The sequence below is a fragment of the Condylura cristata genome, unplaced genomic scaffold (assembly GCF_000260355.1).
Source record: "Condylura cristata isolate star-nosed mole 26May11 unplaced genomic scaffold, ConCri1.0 scaffold00001, whole genome shotgun sequence".
NCBI lineage: Eukaryota > Metazoa > Chordata > Mammalia > Eulipotyphla > Talpidae > Condylura > Condylura cristata.
The window spans coordinates 5,512,418-5,534,062 of NW_004567102.1; the positions used below are offsets into that span (position 1 = coordinate 5,512,418).

Consider the following 21,645-nt stretch of genomic DNA (forward strand, 5'->3'; position numbering starts at 1 on the left):
GTGCTGAGTAGAGAAAGCTGAGGGGCCCGACACCCATATTTAAACCTTGTGAGCTGGTCCTGTATAAGAGGAAAGAGGCAAGGAAGAAAGAAACCGTGGCAGCTGGGGTTGAGTTCAGAGCAGGAGAAATGAGTAGGGAGTGGACAAGGGGAGACCCATGAAAGAACTGTGAGTGGGAGCTGAGAGCAGCGAGGGGAGCAGGGCCCCCACTCCAGGCCGCAGCTGCCAGCCTCACCATCTCACGTGCACTAGGGGCTGCTTTGCGGGGCTGTGGCACCCAGGGAGCCAGCACTCCATCCATGCTCTGGGCCAGTGGAGGGAGGGCTGGAGGGCCCCAGTCCAGGTGAGCAGCTGTGGGGCTGACCCTGGCCTGGGGCCCTGTGGGCTCATCCGGGAGGAGCGGAGGGGCCGCTGCCGAGAGAGGAAAACACCGACGAGGACGACAGACACAGGAAGTCACGACTTTATTACTCTTAGGAAACCCGAACATCGGCCTGACACAGACTTGGGGGGTGCTCTGGACACAAACACTGTATATTTGCTCACATAGGTTGCTCTGCAAAATGAGGGACAAGTCACATCCTGCCCACAAATGAATGTATATTCCAAACAGCAGGACTGACCTCTGGTCCTCCTCAGCGACAAAGCTCCCAGAGCCCTGCAGATGGCCGAGGCAGCCACTGCCCTGCCGGCCCAGCCTCCGGCCAAGCCCCAGACACGGGAGCGGGGTCCCCACCCACCAGCCTCTGTGGGCCCAGAGTTCCAAAGGCAGAGGACGCTCGAGTTCTCTGGTGAATTCGGGACACACAGAGTTTTGGCCGGAGTAGCCAGGGGCCAACCTGGGGTTGGCTGCCGAGGTTGAGCCTCGGGCTCACTCTTTTCTGGCTTTTCCACGTGCTGGCGATGGGGTGGCGACTGAGCATAGGGCAGGGGACGCCCTGGCAGGGAAACTCCCAGCTGGTCCTCAGAGTGGACGCTGTACCTCAGGCCACTGAAAGGTGCTTGTTTGAGGGAGTCGGGGACTTGAGACCCTGGGGAGCACTGCCTGGTCAGTCCTCAGTTGCCTGAGACCAGCAGCTGTGCTCCCCAACCCCCCGCCGTCCCGGGCCTGCCCCCCCCCCATTGATGCTCTGCCCACCATCTGGGAACTCTGATGGGGGCCAGCAGACCCCATCACTGGGGACAGCTCTTGGAAGGGACATGCTGTAGAAGCTGAACTGGAGGATGTGCATGGAGGGGAACCCAGGCACCTCGGGTGGAACCAGCCTGCCCCTGTACCCAGGCCGCTGAGGGTGCATGGTGGCTGCAACAGGCCAGTCCGGCCCACCCCCTCACTCACTGTCCTGGGGCCCAGGGGGCCCCCATGGCAGGAATGTTGTCTGGTGAGATGGATTCTAACAGCCACACCACTGATCCTGGGCCCAGGGCCAGGCCCCGGCCACTAGATGGACCAGAGGCCTGTCTGTGGCTCTCGGCTCCACAGATGGCATCGCTCCGCTGCCTTAGCTACGGTGACAGCGGGAAACCGAGTGGGACAGGTGTGTGGTCCCTGCGGCCTCTCCTCCCACCTCTTACTCCACCTCCTCTTGCCCCTCCCCTTTCGGGCTCAGAGCTATAAATACTCAGATGCAAATGGTAAATTTGTGAGACGTTTATCATAAATTGCAGGTGGATGATTGTGAGTCTTTAGGCCATGAGGCCTCTGGGGGAATCTTTTATTCTTTAAAAAAAAAAAAGCAGCAGCAGCAGAAACTAATGGGTGAGATGGAAGGTGGGGGGGGCCCTTCAGTCTGGCTTCTGTCTGGGAGATGCCAGGGGATGGCACCACCCTCAGCCTCCTGAGTCAGTCCCGGGGCAGCGAGTGACCAGCCGAGGGGGAATGACTCAGCCAGACAGACCTCCCCGGGCCCTCTGCTAGGCTGGAACATACTCTGTGAACACTATTACTTTGTCACTTTTAAATAAGTAATTTGAAAGGGGGTAGAACAGTGATGACAGTGCCTGTCTGCGCGTGCAGTGGATGTGTGAGCTCTTCCGTGCACTGCTCCCACCCTGCCCTCATGTGGCAGACAGCACACTTGCCAGCAAAGTCCTGCCTGAAGGGATGTGGTGGGGGTGGGGCGAGGTGGCCACCCCAGACGCTCCTGGGCTGCCTGGGCGCGCCACCCCCAGGCCAGTCCGACTGAGGTCAGTTGAGCCACCACAGCCTCTCTCCTCTGCCACCTCAGGCTGCCTGGCCCGCCCCCCAAACCCAGTCGCCCCCTTCCCCCCATGCCCTGGGGCCTGTGAGTCAGGTGTGAGGGGTCAGCTTGGCGGAGGAGGGGCGGGGTCCGCACCGGCTCTAAGCTACTCTCTTCCCTCTTGCGGAAACTGGAAAAAGCACCGCAAACAGCGGGCACCCGGACAACTTCTAATTTAACATTATAATAATAAACACCAGGGTGGTCCAGAGCCATGAGCTGCATTTTAAATTCCTGGGGCCACGAGCGGGAGGCGCTGCGTTCCTGCCAGAGGCCCTGGCAGGACTAAGGGGGTGAGGGGGGGTGGACGGGTGGCTGCGCCCAGATGGGGTGTGCCCGAGCGCGCGCCAGGCCTGCCCCGCACCCAGGGGCGCCCGCCACCCACGCGGAAGGCAGGGTTAAAATGGCCACACCGCAAGCAAACACTAATGAGGATAAACTCCGGAAAGACGCGCGATTTAGTTGTTTCCTCCTCGACACCTCCTTTGTCCAAGGGGAAGCTCTTCACCCACAGGCGCCTTGTTTATTACCAAGCGGCCTCGCCGCACAGGGGACCCGGCTTTTCAGCGCAGATTGTACCTTCCTTCCCTCCATGGCTCCAGAGAGGATAAGTGATTACAATTTTGTTATCTTCTAAATTAAAAAAAAAAAGGCAGAGTTGACTCTGTTGGAGCTGTGTGCACAGCAGTTTGACAACTGTGGCGACAGCATAACTACTGAGCAATTTTTTGCACAATTCAGAAACTCATCTTTTTTTTTTTTTTTGCCAAGGAATCGGTCTAACAAACACATCCCACTCTTGCTGAAAATAATTCCTTTTCCCAACTCTTCGAGGAATAAAACACTTTTAATGTATTTGTCAGGAATCGACACTTCGTTTAATTTGATTAAAAAAAAGTGACACATTTCAAGAGCAGCTGAGAAGAGCCCCTTATCTACCATGGAGGTACCCTGGGCTCAAGGGATATGGGCTCGAGGTACCAACTAAAAATGTGGGAGACAAGTACATGTGTGGTAGCTGTGGGCCTGTGTGTGGCACACCAGTGCACCTGCTTCAGGTGCAAAGTGCCCACAGCAACCCTGCCTCCCCACTGGGCACGCTCGCCCCCACCTGCTCAGTGTACCCCCAGGCTGCCAGAAAGCGACCTGGAAGGCTTTCCCCTAAAGCCCCGAGGAGTTTGCTCTTTTACTCTCTCAAACAAACCTGATCTAAAATGAAGGGCTCTTGGCCTGGGTGGTGGCTAGGAACATGGCCCACAATTAAAACCCACAAGTACTATAGTGAAGGGCCAGAGGCCACAAGCACCTCTCTGTCCATCTCTGGTGACGTCTCCTTATTGACCAGTCCTCAAACCCGATACCCTGGGTTGAGTTTTCAGAGGGGCGGGGGAACTGGAGGCCCACATCTGCCTCTGCCCCTGTACCCCCATAGATAGGCCAAGGCTCCTGTTCTGCATGCCAGTGAAAGTGACCCTCTCCACCGTCTGCCAGCTGAGGCCTGCAAAGGCATCTGGGGACCCTTTCACTGCCTCCGGGTTGTATCCTCCGCAATCCATTTAGCTCCACTGGTGTCCAAGCTTTTGGCCTTTCTGTGCCAGCTGCCCCAGGGGAGAAGTCCCTGGCAGGCCCCACCAGGGCTCTGGAGAACGCCAGGCTGCCTGGGGCTTTTCCTAGGCTGCCCACTCATCCTCCTCCTTCCCTGGAGATCACAACTCAAGGGGGTTGTGTCTGGAGTGATGTACCCGACAGGCGCACATCACAGACCAGGCATATATCACGGCCCCTCCACAGACCCGGCCGGCTCCCCAGATCAGAAGGCCGATCGACAAGGTAGAGCCCCTGACCTGGTACCCAGGAGGCAGAACGGACAGACGCTGCAGCTGCAACCCCGTCTGCCGGGCCCACAGGCACTTCCACGCAGGCAAGGCCTCCGGACAGGACAACTGGGGGCTGCAGAGGCTGGGGCGGGCGGTGGGGGGCGAGCCACCCTCAGCCCTCACTGCTGAGTGTGCTGTTGGCCCTGACCCATCCGCCCCTCCCCCTTCACTGATAATAAGGAGCACCCGAAGTGCTAGAGGAAAAGGGGTGTAAACACCAAAAGCAATTCAGGGGCGGAAGGAGAATACAGATGCAGGCAACCAGGCCGCTTGCTTGTGCCTCATCAGGTGAGTGAAGCCGCCAAACCAGGGTTGGGCCAGCTCCTCCAGGTGCTTTGCCGGCTCACCTGCATTTCCCCAGGTCAGCCGAGCAACCTGGACGGGGGAGTTTAGTGTTTGGAAAGAAGCCCTCGAATGCAAGGAACTTTCAGAACACTGCGCCGCACCCTTGCTCCGACTCAGCTGGCCGGCCTGTGCCCCTGGACAGGAGGGGACCGCTGAGGGAAGTGCTGAGTGGGTGGGAATTCTCCTACTAATTGGCGCCTGGGGCAGGGTGCTGACCAGGTGGCCACCCACCTGCATGGGCTGCCCTGCCATTTGTTACAGGAGCCTTGCTCCCTCAGGAAATGTCAGCACTCCTCAGGGGTTCCTCTCACCCCACACAAGAGCAGACAGCCGAGCAGGTACAGAGACTGCTCCTTCCAGAAGTGGGTTCCGACAGAGGGACAATCTTCCCCGTAGATCCTGTAGCTTGACGCTGCTCTGCCATCCCAATACTGACGAACCACTCAAGGCTGAGCTAAACTAGAATGCAGTTATTGATCCACTTGTTCCTCCAACACCCACAACCAATGTCTGCGAGACACCAGAAAGGAGCTCCCTAGAAAGCCAAGCCTGAAGCCAGACGGGGGCAGAAGGCCCACCATGCCGCCTGGCCGGGCCCAGCCTGCAACAGCAGCCCTGGGAGAACTCTGGAGAGAAGCGAATCCAGACAATCATCTGATCCAGTCACAACGCTGCCGAGCACTGGAGTGGAAATGACTGCGCAAGAGGCTCCACCGAGCCAAATGGAGCTACAGCAGTTGGATGCGAGCTCTGATGAGGATTAGCAGAAAAGCTCCCGAAACCGCCTTTTCCCAGTCCCACTGTGAAGCGTGGTCCGGGGGAAATGCGACCCCACAGTGCTGCCGACCCCGCCATGTCTGGCGCCCAGCGCCCCCTGCAGCGCCCCAGACACCCCGCAACCCAGCAGCGGGGAGGACCCCACTCGTCCATTTCCGTGTCGGCCTCCCAAGCTCAAAGACCGGGGACGCTTCAGGAATGACAGCTTAATAACCCAGCGACTCGCGAGATTAGCAACTTCAGTGTCCGCGGGTTGATCTGCTCGTTGTTCATCTGCCTGAACTTCCTGGAGCAGCTTCCCGGGCAGCCGGGTGCAGGGCGGCTGCATCTGCGCCTGCATCTGCGCCTCATTCGCGCCATTTCCCCCGCGAACCCCGAGCTTCACCGTCAAAGCCCGGGAAGGAAAATTACTGCGTCTAAAGGGATTAAAACAAGTGATTTGCTGTTCGAGCATTTCAAAAAGCTTGGGAACACCTATGAGTCAGCAAATGGAGAATAACTAAAGAAATAAAAAATCATTTAGTTGCCAGGGCAATGTGCTCCGCGGAAGTAAACACTCTACAGAACCCATTTCCTAAAGGGAGCCTCAGGTAATGAAGCCCTAATGTATTCTCTCCTTCCAGTGTTCATAAGCCAGTTTTGTATTCCGACACGGGCCTGTCTATTACTTCCTTCTGTTCCCGTAGCCTGGCTGAGATTAGAGAGGTAGGGTGTTAATGGTGGGCTTGATGAAGATTGAAGACCCATTTTCTCCCCTAGAGACCAGCATGATTTGAACAAATTGAGGAGAACAGAGCAGCCCCTTTCTGTCCTTGGGAGAAAACCTGTGCTGTGTCCATATTTTGCGCCGGGTCTGCTCCTCCCTGGAAGTGGGGGAAGGGCAGTCAGTTCCCAGCTGGGGGGGTGGGGGGGGAGGACCCCGATCTGGCCGCCTCCTGGGCCCACCCGCGTCACCGCACCTTGGCGTCCTTTATTGGTGCTGCCGGTTGGGGGAGCGGGAGCGGGAGGCGGGGCCTGGGCTGGGGGGCAGGGAGCTTCCGCTGGGGGTCTGCAGCGCGTGGGGCTCGAACTGCTGACTCGCCGGACTCGGGTCCCCGGTCCCCACTTCCTCGGCGTTTTCCTCCTTCTGGCTGCTCTGCTGCTCCGGACACTCGAAGTGCACGCAGTGGAACACCTGGTGAGAGAGGAAGTTCCCGTGAGCCACGGAGCAGCGCCCACCAGCCACGCGTCCCGCCCACCGCGGGGCTGCCACAGGGAATGGGAGGAGGTGGGAGGCTGGGGGGCCAGCTGATGGCAGCCAGAGGTCTGTAAACACGGTTCCCCTGTGAGGACAAAGGGCAGTGGCTGAGCCTCTGAGAGTCACAGTGGCACCACTCAGCTTCCTGCGAAATGCCCTGCTGGGTCCCTCCATTTTCGGTCACCTTTGTCTCATGGGCTTTTTTTTCTTTTTTGATTCGATTCCAGGTGTTTGGCAGTGGGGTTAAAGGTCAACAGGAGCTGTGGTGAGGGATGCACAACTCGGAATGTACTAAAAACCACTGACTTGTTGATTGTTTTTAAAGATTTATGCACACAGAACTGGGGTGTAGGCCAGAGGTGTGTGTGTGTGTGTGTGTGTGTGAGAGAGAGAGAGAGAGAGACAGAGAGAGAGGAGTCACCAGAGACAGAGCAGGGAGCAGAACAGGCAGATAGATGAAGTACACTGCTGAGGGGAGCAGCGGGCGGGCCAGGAGAGGTCTGCCGCGCCATGTGGGTCAGCTCCTTCACGTGTGGGTCACTTCCAGGGCTGGGGGTGGAACTTGCACTGAAGTGGCTGTGGCCAGCTTGCAGTGCTGCGCTTTAACCCGTTGTGCCACCAGGCAGGGCTGTGACTTGTTTACTTTAAATGGATGAATTGCATGGTGTGTGAATTCTATGTCCAGAGAATTGGTATAAAACAAAAATCAGGGGGTCATTCCCCAGGGGAGGACCCAGACCTATCTCCATGGGCCATAAGCAGCCCCCCTCAGGCTCTGCTGTGGCCTCAGGAAGGGGACAAGCTCCTGCTGCCGGCTGTGTAGCAGTGCTGCGGGCTGGAGCTCAAGCTGCCAGGGCGAGGGCTGGCCTGGAGCAAATGCCTTACGCCGGAGGGCGGCCACCCCCAGGAAAAGCTGCCACTGGCCAGGGAATCACTCGGGACCATCCCTGAGCTCTGGGCACAGCAAGGGTGTGTCCTGGCCCTGACCAGCCCGACACACGGTACTAAACAGCCATCACTGGTGCGCTAGAGCTGGGGACAGGGCAATGGGTGGGCGGGGAGCTCCAGCGCACCCTGGGAAATTTTCTCCCATCACCTGACTGCTAAGCCCTTTGGCTTCTGGTTCTCTGCAGCCTCAGCTCTCTGAAGGGGAGGAATCTGCAGTGGTGGTCGCCAGACCGGGAGCCGCGGAGCATGCTGGCAGTTTTAAGGGAATCAATTTCCAGATCCTCAAATTCTGTATTTTCTCAAACTGCCTGAGAACGTGACTGAATTCACAACGCCCTTCCCCATGCACAGAGGTGCGGCCCCCCGCCCTGCCGCACTGGCTGCAGGTTTTCACTGGGGCACAGAGACCGCCTTGCGAGGGGAGACAAACCCTTCCAGGGTCACCGGCCCTGCCGCCTCCCGGCCCCTGAGTGGGGTGTTCTGAATTTTGAACTGAAGTGTGTTCATGACACATGCAATTTTTAAAAGTGTAAATGGGACTTTTCCAGAATTAAAAAAAAAAAAATCAAGATACAAAGGCTAAAACCCCAAGGCAAAAGTTTCCCAATTACTTTCGAATTTGGTTGCTTTATTCAATGAGTTGGTTAAAATCAATTTTTATAAAATCATGTCATTAAATATTTACTGTAACAGCCTCGTGTGTCCAATGAGAAGATCTGAGCCCCAGAGTAGTGGGGAGGGGGCTGGGACGTGGAGGAGGGATGAGTGGAGCCTGGGGGTTGGACACTGCATGATGTCCTTGTGCCGTAAGTACTGACGGGGCTCTGGGATGGGCCAGGGATGGGCCTAGGCAGCAGACCCAACAGCAAAGCTCCTGGCCACGGCGGTGTGCGCACAGGTACCATGCTTCCCGATTTCGGGGAAGGCCCATCTGGCAGAGAGGGGCAGGAGGTTTGGAGCCGGAGGTCAGTGCAGGGAGGGCCATGAGTTTGGGGCAAAGGCCCTTGCTACTGATGTGAGGGACCTTGAACAGAAGATTGCAGAGGTCCTGAGGATGAACTCTGGTATGTGAGGTATTTAAAGAGAAGAATATTCCTTGATTACTTATTAGTGGGACCTGGCTGCAATGGCTATTCTGCAGGGGACTGAGGCTGAGGGTGGGAGAAGGGAGCAGATGGAGGCCCCAGCTGGAATGGGCTTCAGGGGCGGGTTCTAGTTCCTGAAAGGCCTGATGGTGGAAGAGTCTCACACTGGTTTGCTGGGCAGTGATGTGACAGGGGCTCAGGTGGGGCAGTCCACGGCCACCAGTGACAGGGCTGGGGACCAGGGCGACCTGGATAAATGCTGACAGGGTCTGGGCTCCCTAACTGCACTGCCTTATCCCAAGGCTTTCTCTGCGGTGCCTCCACGCTTCTCTGCAATAACACAGGGCCTTAGACTTTGTAATGCTGTCTCTGAACTTGAGTGCAGACGCCGAGACTCAACCGTGCACGCATGACAGCGTGCAGTGAGAGCTTGGGAAGAACAAATGGGAGCCTGGGCTGAAGTGGACAGCCAGGAGTGGCAGAGCATATGCCACAGGGCCATGGCCACACTGAACCCACAGAGATGGACAAACAACAGGCCCTTGGTGCGCCCAGGGGAAATGCACCCTGTGCTCCCTGCGGTAGGGGTCCAGCCTTTCCTTGCAAGGGGCTTGCTGGCTGGGGAGGGACTAATGAGCTTTGCGCGTGCCCATGCTCTGGCACCCCACCCCTGGGTAAAGGCCGTCGTAGCCTGTAAGAGCGCCGGGGGTGGCAGGATGCAGGCAGGACTCCTGGACACCTGCCACACTCCCTTAGGGAGGACTGGACATTGGGGACTCAGGAAGTGCAGCTGCAGCAGGGAGACGAAGGGATCAGAGGGTGCCTGCTCTCTCCTGGGAGCTTTGTGGTCTTCACAGTGTGGGTAACCCCCCCCCCCCATGTATAAGTGTGGGCACGCACACACATGCACTGTGCACACAACCCCTTCTCCTGGAAAATTAAGTTCTCAGAGGAGGCAAATGTACACTCTGTGCCTTCCTTCCCGCGTCACTGTTATTTCCATATTTCCACTCCAACTCACTGGTTTACCACTGTTTCAAATTTCACACCCCCTCTCATAGAAAGCCCGAGACCATGCTTTTCTGGCCTTGTCATTTCGGCAGACACAGCTCTCGGGAGCCCTCTCTCCTCCAAGCCAGGGACTGGTGCTTTCCCCACGGCCTCCCTGCGCCCGGCTGCAGCTGCCCCCGGCCAGCCTTTCCCCCTCCCTCCTGGCAGACAGCCCAGCTCCTCTTTGGGCCCATCTGTAGGTACTTGCCCATCAGTGGTTGACATGGGAGGGTGTTTTGTGAAGATTTTCAAACTATTCCAGCCTGAGGTCCACCAGATAAATCTGAAACTCTTCTCAGTGGCAAATATTAATTTACTCTTCTCCGTAAGTCTCATATTCCTTAAGCTTCTGAGGTGACAGGACCCTCTCCGGCAGGTTATCGCTTTAGTCTTGTGGCTTTACAAGTGCCCGCTTTCCAGGCAGGGGCGGGAGCTCTTGGCTGAGGTCAGGGTGGGCCAGGCAGACAGGCTCTTTGGCTAAGCGACCAGGGCAATGCCCACAGAGCGCACCTCCTGCCGCCTCTCACCCACGCCTCTCCCTGAAAGCCCAGTAAGCCTGAGTCCTGCTCGCCTGACCCAGAGTCAGACCAGTCCCCACACCAGGACCCCACCCTCTCTGGAGGGCTGTGCTGAACGCACTGCCTCACTGCACCTCCCCGTCCTGACCGGGAGCTCTCATCTGGCCCCTCAGCATCTCCCACTCCGCGGGCCTGTTCCCTGTCAGCATCTTGGGAGGCTACTTCCCAGAGCTTCAGAATGATACTAATCCCTTAATCGACTTACATTTGTCCTGTCTCTCCTATTGCTCTTGCGAGTGTTTCTTCAGCCTCTTAACTTTCAGATAAGCTCTTTCCCCAGAGGCCTTGACAGACTTCAGGGTGCCATCCCCCACCACCCCATGCCCACCCCCTTGATTCTGCCTGTGAGCTGACTGTCAGTGCCCATCTGTCTCAGGACCACAGTGCGATCATCCTGTCTCCACTCAGGGCCTGGCTCAAGAATAAACAAGTCAATAAAGACCTAGGACTCAAAAACAAAGTTACAAAGGTGCTCTCCTTGGACAGGGCTAACACCTGGCTCTTTAGCATAAGCCTTTCCCTTAAGAAAGGATCCAATAAGCAACCCTCTGCTGGGGCAGGGTTGTGTGGGTAAGAAGCCTGGGAAAGCCGTTGACAGCGCACACTTTGAAATGGTCTCTGGCCTATTCCCACTTCCACCTTGAGCTGCCCTCTCCTCTAATTTAGGTGATGTTAGCTGCCCACCACCGTTAGCCCGTTTTACCAGCCTGCTTAAAACAATGGGATGCTGGGATGGCCAGCTCGCCTGGCCTGGCTGCACGTGTTCTACAGCTACTCCTTCACCAGACTGTTGCGGCCCCTTCCCCACCAACAGCACAGAGCTCGTGTCAGATTCTTCCACCCCGGGAAGAGGAACTGCTGTGATGTCTCCTCATCCCGGGGTGGGCGCACGGGGCGGGCCAGGGAGCTGCGACTGACGACTGACCGCACAGGGGGAATGGGGCCACTTCAGAGCCCTGCCAGGCCCAGAGCTGTGAGCGCTCTAAGCCGCTCAGAGAACCTGTCAGTCTCTGCAGGATTCAAAGGAAATGGAACCAGTTACTTCTTACCAAGTCACAGAATGTGTGGGGAGGGTTCTGAGTGAAATGTTAAGACCATTGAGGCTTAGACTCAGTGAAGAGGTAGAGTGTGCAGGGTTGCCTCAGAGAGCAGGCCCAGGGTGGGCGAAGTCGGGGAAAAGGACGGGGTGCCCTGTGGCAGGCACAGAGTGGCCGAGGGGCTGAGGACTGCAGGCTGAATGAAGGTGGTAGGGCTCAGCTGTTAGGGGTGCCTTCATTCACGCCTGCATGTCCACCTGGGGGGCCCTAGCCCCTCAGAGAATGGCACACATTAGCAGAGAGGCCACGTGCTAGGGGCAGTCAGGAAGCCATGGGGGGGGGATCCTGCCAGCGTGGGGGAATCAGGAAATGCTACCTGGGGAGAGAGACAACTCAGCTGAGTGGAGAAGAATGAGGCAGCAAGTTGGAGAGCTCAAAGCCAGCCTTAGTGCAGCAGACAAGGAAGGAGGTGCAGTGTTAGTGAGGTAACATTGGCTTATGACACTGTACATGATTTAGTGAGGGAGACACGCACCTCTTCATATGTATGTCACCTCACCACACTCACCACCAAAGCACCCACAGCCCTTCACCCTGGACACTTGATAAGTTTGGTAAGTTTGGTAAGACTGACTCTGGAGAGGAAGGAGTGTGCAGTGACTCTGAGGATTTTTTGGGAGCACAGAGACTGGGGAGTTGCACAGCATAGAAGCTGGGGGCAGCAGGGTTTCCAGGGGGCTTTAGGTCTAGCCTACTGCCCTCTCCCACCCCAGGACCTATCCTTTAAAAAAAAAAAAAAACTTCACAGACCTCACAGAGCGCAAGCATTGACCAGGTCACTACCACAAATTCCCTGAAGGGATGGTGGGACTTGGGGGGTTGGGGGGGCGGGGTAAGGTGCCCCTGTCTCATGTGTATGCTTACTTTTCTGCAAAAAGAAGACATCCCCAGGTCACACCTGTGCAGGTGGTATTCTAACTCCGGGCCAACCATTTTCAAAGCCTGGATTCTTTTTTTTTTTTTTTAAATCAGGATGCCTGACTTGTATAAACATTAAGAGCATGGATCAGAAATAGGAGAGATATATAAGAACTAAATTTGGCCGGCAAGTGGGCAGGCCAGTGGGAAGGTGTGCATCACAGGCCTTGAAGAGCTCAGATGCAGGCAGGTGGGGCGCGGCCATCAGCACAGAGGCCGTCGATCAAGGCCTGGGCGCTGGCGCCTGCCCCACTCCTGGCAGCCTGCCCCTACTCACTCTGGCCTTGGGACAAGAGGTTCCACCCTCCTCTGCAGTGCGCAGGCTCCATCATCTTGGAGCCTTGACCCTAACGCTGCAACAGCACAAACCCAACACGCAGCCACTTCCTGGGCCATTGTGGACTCGGAAGCAACACCACGGTGTGCGCACCTCTCCATGGCTGGGGTTCCTTCCCTCAGGATCTGGGCACCTTGGATCTGCACCCAGTGCGGATGGGCATCCAGAGTGGGGCCAATGGGTACGCTCTGTTCGCAGGAGTGGGAGAGGACGTGAGCTGTCCTGGGGAAACTGGCTCCGTCATTGGCGGCCATTCTGGGAAGAGAGGCTTCCATGCCTCTGCTCTTTCCAAAAGCAAACTGGAGGAGGTCCCCAGGGGCGAGAAGGCATCTTCACTAGGGGGTAGGGGGATTGGAGTTTGGGGGGATTAGTGTTTGGGGGAGCAGGGGTGCCACCATACCCCCAAACTCTTGACTGCTGTGCTCTCTGCGTTTCCCTCTAAGTGAACAGCTAGGTTCTGAGTTTCTCTTCACTCAGAAGCACATGCGATTCAATTTCTTTCCTCCAAACCTTCCCAAGACTGCAATACCCCTCGGAAAGGATGTGACCAAAAGTGAATGAGGCATACAGGGCAGAGTCGCACTGCTGATTTATGCAAAACCATTACCACAGTCGCCGCATCATTTTCCCTTCCCCTTTTCGGCAATCATGTATCCCATTAGCCTGTTTGATTGCCGCTGCTCACAAAGGGGCACCTTCGCTGAACCAGCTTCAATGGCCTCTGGATCTGTCCCCCGAGAGAAGCCGGCTAATTTGGAATGTAGTCGTGTGTATGAATCCGACACAGCCTCAGTCACTATCGGGGTGTCCTTCTCTGTAGCTGCTGTTGATGATCACTTCGCCTTTCCTCTCAGTGCATCATCCTGGGCATGTCTGGGCTAGTCTGGGGTGTTCTTTTCTCTGAACCCTGGGGTTTACTTTTCTCCAAATCCCCATCACACATGCACAAAGGTACTAGCCTACTCTCCCTCATCAGGCTAATTCTTTTGCTGGCCTGTCTCTGCGACCTTTCATTAGAAGGATTCCCAGACACTGCTGGCTGGACATATCTTCAAGGTTTTTAAAAGCAGAAGCCTCCATTAATTTTCCCAAGTTGGCTTAAGAGTCCATTGTGAACTGTAGCAGAAATCAGGAAAATGTAATAAATGCTGAGCCATGACTCTACCTTGCTTTCCTGGTTTCTCCTGAGTAATTTTCACAGTTGGCTTTCATGCCAACCAATACAAATGGGATTTCTGGTCCAAGCTTTCAACTTATATTTATAAGGTGACGTATCTTTATAAAATAGATGCCTAGCTCACCATGATATCTGCCCATCAGTCAGACACCCAGACAGCTTCTGAATTATACCACCCTGAAGACGTCCTACCTTCACCTTATCTGGTGTGGCAACATCACATACCCACTTGGCTTTCAATAAACCGATCTTGATGATGGTGCCAATTAAAATCTTTCTTACAAGCATCTTGGGCAGAAGAATCCCTCCTCAGACTGGGGATTTTTATTTTGGTGCCTTTAAAAATGAAGAGATCACCAAAAGATCCTTTCTTTTCAATAAACCAAAGTTTTATATTTGTGCATCTGAACAGTGCAAAATTAAGGAATCCATTTCACAGGATGGGAAGCAACATATTTTTAGCACTACTTAGTGATGAGAAGTATTTATTCAGGTATGGGAAGAAGTTTCTTAGTGATATAGCTTATATATGGCAATCGCATTTAAAATTTTTAACATCACTTTTTAACTTTAATGTCACTTTCCCAAGTTTGTGTAGGGCAGAACACCGACAAATAACTGGAACCCCACTGCTTAGAAGGTTCTAGAAAAGGAGGCTTCAAATACATATCACCTGCAGCTCTGGAATTCCTGACTGCAGTTTATCATGTGTGCCCATGTCAGAGTTGCAGAGTTATTCACCTTCATCTCAGTTAGTCGGGTCCATGAGTGGTTGAGGTTATCTTTTTTTTTTTTGAAATACAGGAAAAGAAACCCAGGGAAATGTCGTAGCTCCCAGGTAGGACCAGACAGATGTGGCCTTCCCTGGGGTCTATCTAGCTGGGGGTCCAGAGACTGCCTGTGGCCCCTCTCTTCCTGCGGGAACAGGTGTGGCCCTGCCTCAGGCCTGCCCTGTCACTTGTACCGCTGATGATACATGCTTGCTGTTGGCTTACTTTCCCTCTTTTCCAATAAAATCTTTCAAACAGACGTTTAAGTATAAAGATACCTATAAAAAGGGTTTCTTTTGTAATAGTGCCTTGGCCTCCAGCCCACACCCAAGGAAGACCTTGGTGCTCCCTAATCCTGGTCACTCTCCCAACTCCCTGCCTCAGTGCTGCAGCTGTTTCTCAGAGCATATTCTGGGCCCCCACCCCTCTTTGTTCTCAGCCTGACTTGCAGACACTTGACCTTGGTCACTTATCTGCACAGCAATCCTCCTATCCTCCTTTGTTTGGCTGGTTCATCTTTAACATGACCCCATTCCCACCCTGTCCCATGGTTTCTTGCAACTAAATGCTTCCAGGCATTCTCGGCCATCGAAGCCCCATGTTTTCCAAGACCATGGGGATGGCAGCCTTGGAGTTACCTTCCCTTCTCCTTCGCTCCTCAGATCGACTGTCACAAATGACTCCCGGCCCCTGTCTGATTTAGGGAGGGACTACCCTTTGCTGGACATCTGAAGAGGAACAATCACCACTTGGTCTCTGCCCTCAAGAGCATCAGTAGTGGGGGGCCAGGCAAAGCCCCCACCGGGACTATGATGCGTCAGGCAGCCCACTGGCCTACCTTCCTGGGTCTGGGCTCTGCTGCTCCCAGCTACACCTAGTCTGTCTGCATCACAGTTGCCTCACAGGGTATCCAGAAGCCACCTGAAACCTGGGTGTGTTTTGTTCCTTCCATTTCCAAGCCCATTTTATTTGTGTTCATCCCATCCCCATCACACGGTCACTGTGCACCGACGGCTGGCTGGCGCTCTCCCAGAGGTGGCAGGGTAAGTGGGGCTCGTTCTGCAGATCACAAGCTCTCTGAGTAGAGTCAGAGGTTCTCTCTCTTTCTGAGTCTCTGCCGTCCGGGCTGCAGATCTGCTGCTGACAGACCAGGAATTCTGACCTTGGACACCAGCATATCCTATGGCTTGAAGCTCGCCTTCAGGGCTCAGAGGACATCCTGGAGGCTGCTGCAAGGGAGGCCCTCAGGGAGCTGAGGGCTGACCAGACTCAGATGAGGGATGAGGACGAGTCTGGAAAATAATTATCACCAGGCTAGGAAGGAACTTTTTTTTTTTTTTTTTTTAAAAAAAAAAACAGTTTCCCTGTGCTTTTTTTTTTTGCCTTTACTGGAGCCACATGTTGCTATGGGAACGAGGATGGCACTGGGAGCCCAGAGCCACTCACGGGTCTGACAGAAGCCTGTAAATAAATTCTGCCTCACTCAAGGCTCTATGCAGAGTGGTCCTGGAGGGCAGCTCAAGCAGCCACTTGCAGACTTTCTGTCCTGCTGGTGCCGGCTTATGCAGACCCTCCTGTGGTAAGTTCATGGGCCAATTACTATTCCTCACACGCAAGCATCGAGTGTGTGCAGGAGTCTGTATACCCCAGCGCACCGCCTCCTCCCCCAAAAAGCCTCACAGCATAATCTCATTCATGTCTACCCGACCCTAAGGGTCAGGATCTCTCTCTCCACTTCACAGATGAGGGAAACACCCTCCTCAGGCCCTGGCCCCTACAGCACCCGCCCTCTACTCACCCCCCTGCACGAAGTCCACCACCAACTGCTACTCCCAGTGCCACCTGGAGTAAAGGTGCGATTCGTGTGCGCTGAGTCCTCTCGGGCAGTGACACTGCAGTGCCCCTAAGGCAGGGCCCTGCCTCAGTTTCTCTTGAGATCTAGCACCGGCTGGTACATGGAGTTTTCTCATCTGCTCACTAACGTAGGGCTCAGGTAATGGGCCCAGGGCCCAGGGGCTGCTGTCTGTGCTGACTTCCCACACACCCTCTAGGCGCACAGAGGCCTGACGCTGGGCGCCACGCTGCCTGGACTCGAATCCTGGCTCTGGCCACCCCCATAAATTCCCCTTTTTGCTTTAAACAAAAGGCATCTTTCCTGTGAAAACCACGACCTACTAAAACGTCTGAATGCAATAGAAACGTACAGTTTGCTGAGTAACTGTATCGTGAAGGGCCTGTAGACCCCACTGGGATTAAGAACCAGGTACGTGCTGATCCCTCCACATGGCCCTTCCTGATGTGAGCCCTCGCTCTGAGGAACCCACATGCTGGCTTCCATAATAATCATCCCTTAGTTTTGAAAAAATAATTTTACCATCTGGATATGCATCCTTAGATGTTATAGCTTCGTTCTTCAGGTTTCTGGCATCTATAAGCGTGTCATCCTACCATATGTGTCCTGTGTCAGACCGCTTTCCTCTGCCATGCTGACATTCCTCCATGTGGCCTTACTGCCACTTTGCTCTTCCATTCTTCTGGGCACAGCCAACCACGTGGCATCCCATTTAGGTCTAGGATGAGCAGTGCCGCCGTGAGCACGCTTGTTCTTGCACCCTGAACTTTAGGGAACAGATAGGGGGTCCAGCATTCAGCTCTGAGGTAGGACACCTGACTGCAGGATACACTTGGCTACAGGGCGGGTGGGCCCATATTCAGCTTCAGATTATGCAGGGCTGTTCCCAAGGTGACTGTGCCAGCTTATTCCCCCCAACACTGGACAAGGCTGTACAATTCCCCAGCTTTGCCAACACGTGATACTGAATTTTCTCATTTGTTTTTAAAGATTTATTTATTTATGCTTACAGAACTGGGGTACAGGCCAGAGGTGTGGTGAGTGAGAAGATTCACCAGACACAGAGCAGGGAGCAGAACAGGCAGACTGACAAAGTACACGGCTGAGAGGAGCGGAGGGCGGGTCAGGAGAGGTCTGCTGGGCCATGTGGGTCAGCTCTCTGGCCGGGGATTGAACTGTGCTGTAGTGGCTTCGGAGAGCTTCATAATGCGGTGCTTTAACCCGCTGTGCCACCAGGGAGAGCCCAGTTTTCCCATCTTTTAATGTGGAAGAGTACTTAGTACATGAGAATTAAATACTGTAATAAATATAAAGAATCTGGACAGGGCCTGACATGTAGTATGTGCTCAGCAAATACTCCCTGCTACTGTAATTTATGATGAGTAAGGGTATATAAAACTAAAAGCTATTATTCAACAAGAGTCCTAAACTAGAAGACGCTTAAGTACTTGGCACATACACTTTTCCCTTTATAAGGTTGCAGTCTGAGAAACTCCTTGGTGTGACTACAGAAACTCTACCTCGGAATGAGATGGTCTGTTGATATGAAGTTGTTCTGCAAACTTTTCCCTTTACTTCCCTGACTAATGGGGAGAGGGAGAGATGGGTGAGCTGACGGACTGATTCGTCCAGTCATTCAGCTAACGGCACTTTAAGCGTACACGCGCAGCCCGTGCTAGGTGCCGCAGATACAAGGATAAATACGACACAGCCTCTCTCCTCAGCTACACAAATTCAATAAGTAAAATGGAACCCTGAGAGCTGTCTCCAGCCTGTCAATACCGTCCTCAGTTTCTGTTATTGACTTGGCAAAGGCTTTCATGTGGGTTCTTCTGGGCAGGAACTCCGTCTTTCTTGATCATTGAGAGATCGTTTTTCCTACATTCCTTGTTAACCCGGGGCTGCTTGTGCTCAAGCTCTGTGCCTACTGAAAAATCACTTCAGAACTTGCATTCATACCCAGGTTTCATGAAAGCCCTAAAAAGAAAAGGGTGTGACTTCTTTAATGCCACTGCCGGATTTTCATAGGTCCAGACAGATGTCATCAGAACCCCACCTGACGTCTTGGGAGGTGGCGTGCGCCTTTTTGGCTCTGCAGCAGTCAGAACTGAATAAAAACAGGGGTAGGAGGCAAGCCGGGTGCTGTGTCAGAACCAGCAAGGCGCTGCAATAGTCACTGAAGGTGAGACTTCACATCTGCCCTGACATTTAAGTGTTCTTCACAAGGCCCGGTTTCTAACCTTTTTCAGACAACAGAGACTTAGGATGGGAAGCAGTGTCTGCCTCCTGAGCAGCGCACAGCCAGTGAGCCAGTGAGGAGGTGGGCAGCCACACCGGCATGACCACACGATTGCCAAGTTGGTGACCAAGACTACCATAAAGTGGCTGAGGAAACAGCCAAGGAGGACCTTTGTGACTAGAGGCACCGGGAGCCATCACATGAGTGAAACAACTGAAGGAGAACAGGACACGGGGCGGGAAGGTGGGCGTGCTGAAAGACAAACTGACATACGTCTGCCATCTAGTGCTAAGCAGGAGAGGAAGACAAAGGAAACCTTGAGAGTGGGCAGGGAATCTGAAAAAAGGTGTCCAAGGGCAAAGGACAGAAACACAAGTCGCGAGGGAACCATGCCAAGCATGGGGGAGATGACAGAGCGGAGAGGAGAGCAGAGGACGACAAAACACACGCTGGGGGCAGATACAAGGAAAATGTTCTAGGACGCTAAGATAAATGACGAGGATGACGCTGAATACACAGGAGCGGGAGGTCATGGGAGAAGTGCCGGTGTCTTTGAGAGGTAAGTATCAGGGGGATTTATTGACAGAAGTCAAAACGTAGCTAAAAAAATTAAACGAATTCATTGCTGCAGTGCTCACAAAGCAAGATGAGAGGCAGATGCCAGCAGCAGACATGCTCTCCCCAGAGGAGAGGGATGAAACGCCGCAGGAAATCAGAGGCGTGCCAAAACAGGTGATCAAGAAATCTGAACCTCCTGGCTGCTGTCACCCGAGAGCTGCCCACATCAGAGCGAAGTGGGAAGAATGAACGTGCAGCAAGCACAGATGCTAAGTCCTGCGTGCGGGAAGGCCTGGCTGGCTGCAGCGAGACAGACACAGACCTTCGTCCGGCCAGAAATCCCATTTGTTTTCGCTCAGGAGGCCTCTGCTATTTTGACGGTGGCCCGAAGTCCGGAGGCTGGGGCAGTTCCCCTGGTCACCGACTTAGAGCTGCCTGCACTGACACACCGTGCTGGCTGCGCTCACCTTAGGTCTGCACAGCCTGACCACCATTTCCTCTGCCCCTGCACAGAAGCACCTCCTGCAGGCTGTGCTCCCCACCTCCCCCACCACACCCTGCTCTCCCCACTCGAGGGGTGCACCTTGGTGTACCTGGAGTTGTGGCTAAGAATTTATTCAACCCTTCTCCTGTTAGCATACAATGTTACCTTTCCATGTTAAAAATCAATTCCATCCATGCTTCTGGAAATTACCATACTATTTTTGGTTTGCAAACATTTAGCATTTAAAAAGAAACAGGTCCTGACTCTGACTGAACAAAGGCTGCTGATCTCCTGGCAAACAAGCTGTGAGAGAGCCAGGAAACCCTTCTCTCCTCCACACTGCCCCATGAGAGTGGGGCACCCTTATCTTGAATTCTGATGGCAGTTTCTGGTTCCCCTGCCACCAGGGCTGTTCTAGCACTAACACACCTATTGGTTTCTGCACCCAACCTGATATATTTCCACAGCTCTCAAGAGCTGCCTCCCTGGAGTCCAGGCCCACCAACCTCATTTCCCCTCCATCCTGCTTACACCTCTGTCCCTCAGGACACACATTCCCCATGGGATACCACTCCTTACAGTGCCCTACAAGACACAGCGTGCCATCAAGGGTGTTCCCTAGGAGAGCCTGGTTCCTGGTCAAGTTCAACCCTTTTGTGCTCCGAGAATGATCCAGCTGATGATTCTTGCCTTATGATCCTGATCGTTATTTATTTGATGATTTAAGATGTTTCCCAATTGGCCACAATACATTCAGCTTTTTTTTTCCTGATCAATAACTGCTTCAATAAGGCAGCTGAGCAAGTTGCTTTTCAGCCAAATGTGGCAGGTCACAAGTTAATTAGTGACCTACTAGTCAGCCCATTCACAATGGTGGGCCCACCATGGCCGGGCCTCCTTGCATGGATGATCTTGGGACGCTCATCAGGGAGGGAAGATCTGTCTTTAGAGCTCGGAGATGGGGAATCATTCTTTACCTGGTCACTGAAGTGATGATTTGGGGCTAAGGGGTAGAAGCAGACCCTAGTCACACTCACTTCAGAGGTTTTTAGCCTTTTCTAACTGAAGAATCCCTCTATTGTAATGCAAGATTGCAGAGACCATTAAATAAAAAAATGTCCTTTTTGGAGCAAATGACTTCAAATGAAAAACATTTAATTTTAGCACAATATATTATTATGTAAAGATAGATTTAAATTGTTTTCCAATTTAGTAAGAAAAACAATTTAACTTAGTTTAAGTGGTAAGATAATTGGGATTTACTGGCAAGTTTTAAAAATATGATGCTTGCTTTGATGGTCATATATATTCAATACAGATTCAAATTTACTTTTGTTACATCAGGAAAAAAAGAAAAGTGCTTTTATGGCCTGATGTTCACAATTCTTTAATTTTGTGCTTTTAAAAATATTGATTGATTTACATTTTAATTTTCAGCTTTGTTTTGAAATGAAGATGTAAGAGAAATTTTGGGTATCTGTAAGCTCTGCAAGATACATATTGTAGGTGTGTATTATTTTTATTATAAATACAAATAAAAAGAAGAACTGAATCTACATTATCACAATATTTTCACATTTTAAAGTGCTTCGTGAAGTATCGGAAACACCTTGATGTGCTCTGGAGAATTCTGACTAGACGAATACAATGAATCCAGGCCAGTTCCGGAAGATGCAGGTCTCGATGCAAATGAGATGAGAGCCTCTGCCTCATAGCAGCAAGAAAAACAGCCTTTTTCTTTTTCCCTCAGCCTCTCTGGACTCCTCCTGGGCTTCCTACCTGATTTAGTGCTGTGCTCCCTGGGCACAGGGACACTTCAGGCCAGTGCAGACCCATGCATGCGCCCAGAGTCAGGTGGGGGGATTCCTGCCAGCCCAGACCACCCACAGGGTGGAGCGGCAGTGTCATGGAGGGCTGGGGTAGACTGGGCAGGTGCCAAAGCCTTAACTAAGTGCAAAGCCCCCTTCTGGGTGTGGAACCCCCTGCAGTGACGCTGACTGCACATCCAGGAAGGCGTATGGTGGAGACCTGGAAAGACTCTCTGAAAGTGAACTTGCAGTGCTGTTTCTACTTCCA

At 53.5% G+C, this 21,645-nt stretch overlaps 1 protein-coding gene and 1 long non-coding RNA gene across 2 annotated transcripts in view; one reads left to right on the forward strand and one right to left on the reverse strand.

Annotated features, from left to right (window-relative positions):
* Positions 1-447: 447 nt before the first annotated feature.
* BTBD9 (BTB (POZ) domain containing 9) overlaps positions 448-21,645 on the reverse strand; it is a 391,756-nt gene continuing 370,558 nt past the window's right edge. Inside the window, exon 11 of the mRNA XM_004673441.2 lies at positions 448-6,413. Coding sequence (XP_004673498.1) covers positions 6,210-6,413 — 204 coding nt within the window. The 3' untranslated portion in view covers positions 448-6,209. The remainder of the gene's footprint in view (positions 6,414-21,645) is intronic.
* LOC105853349 lies at positions 5,765-7,985 on the forward strand. The gene is made up of 2 exons (XR_001145185.1): positions 5,765-5,829; positions 7,610-7,985. It is a non-coding gene; the product is annotated as an uncharacterized LOC105853349 (long non-coding RNA).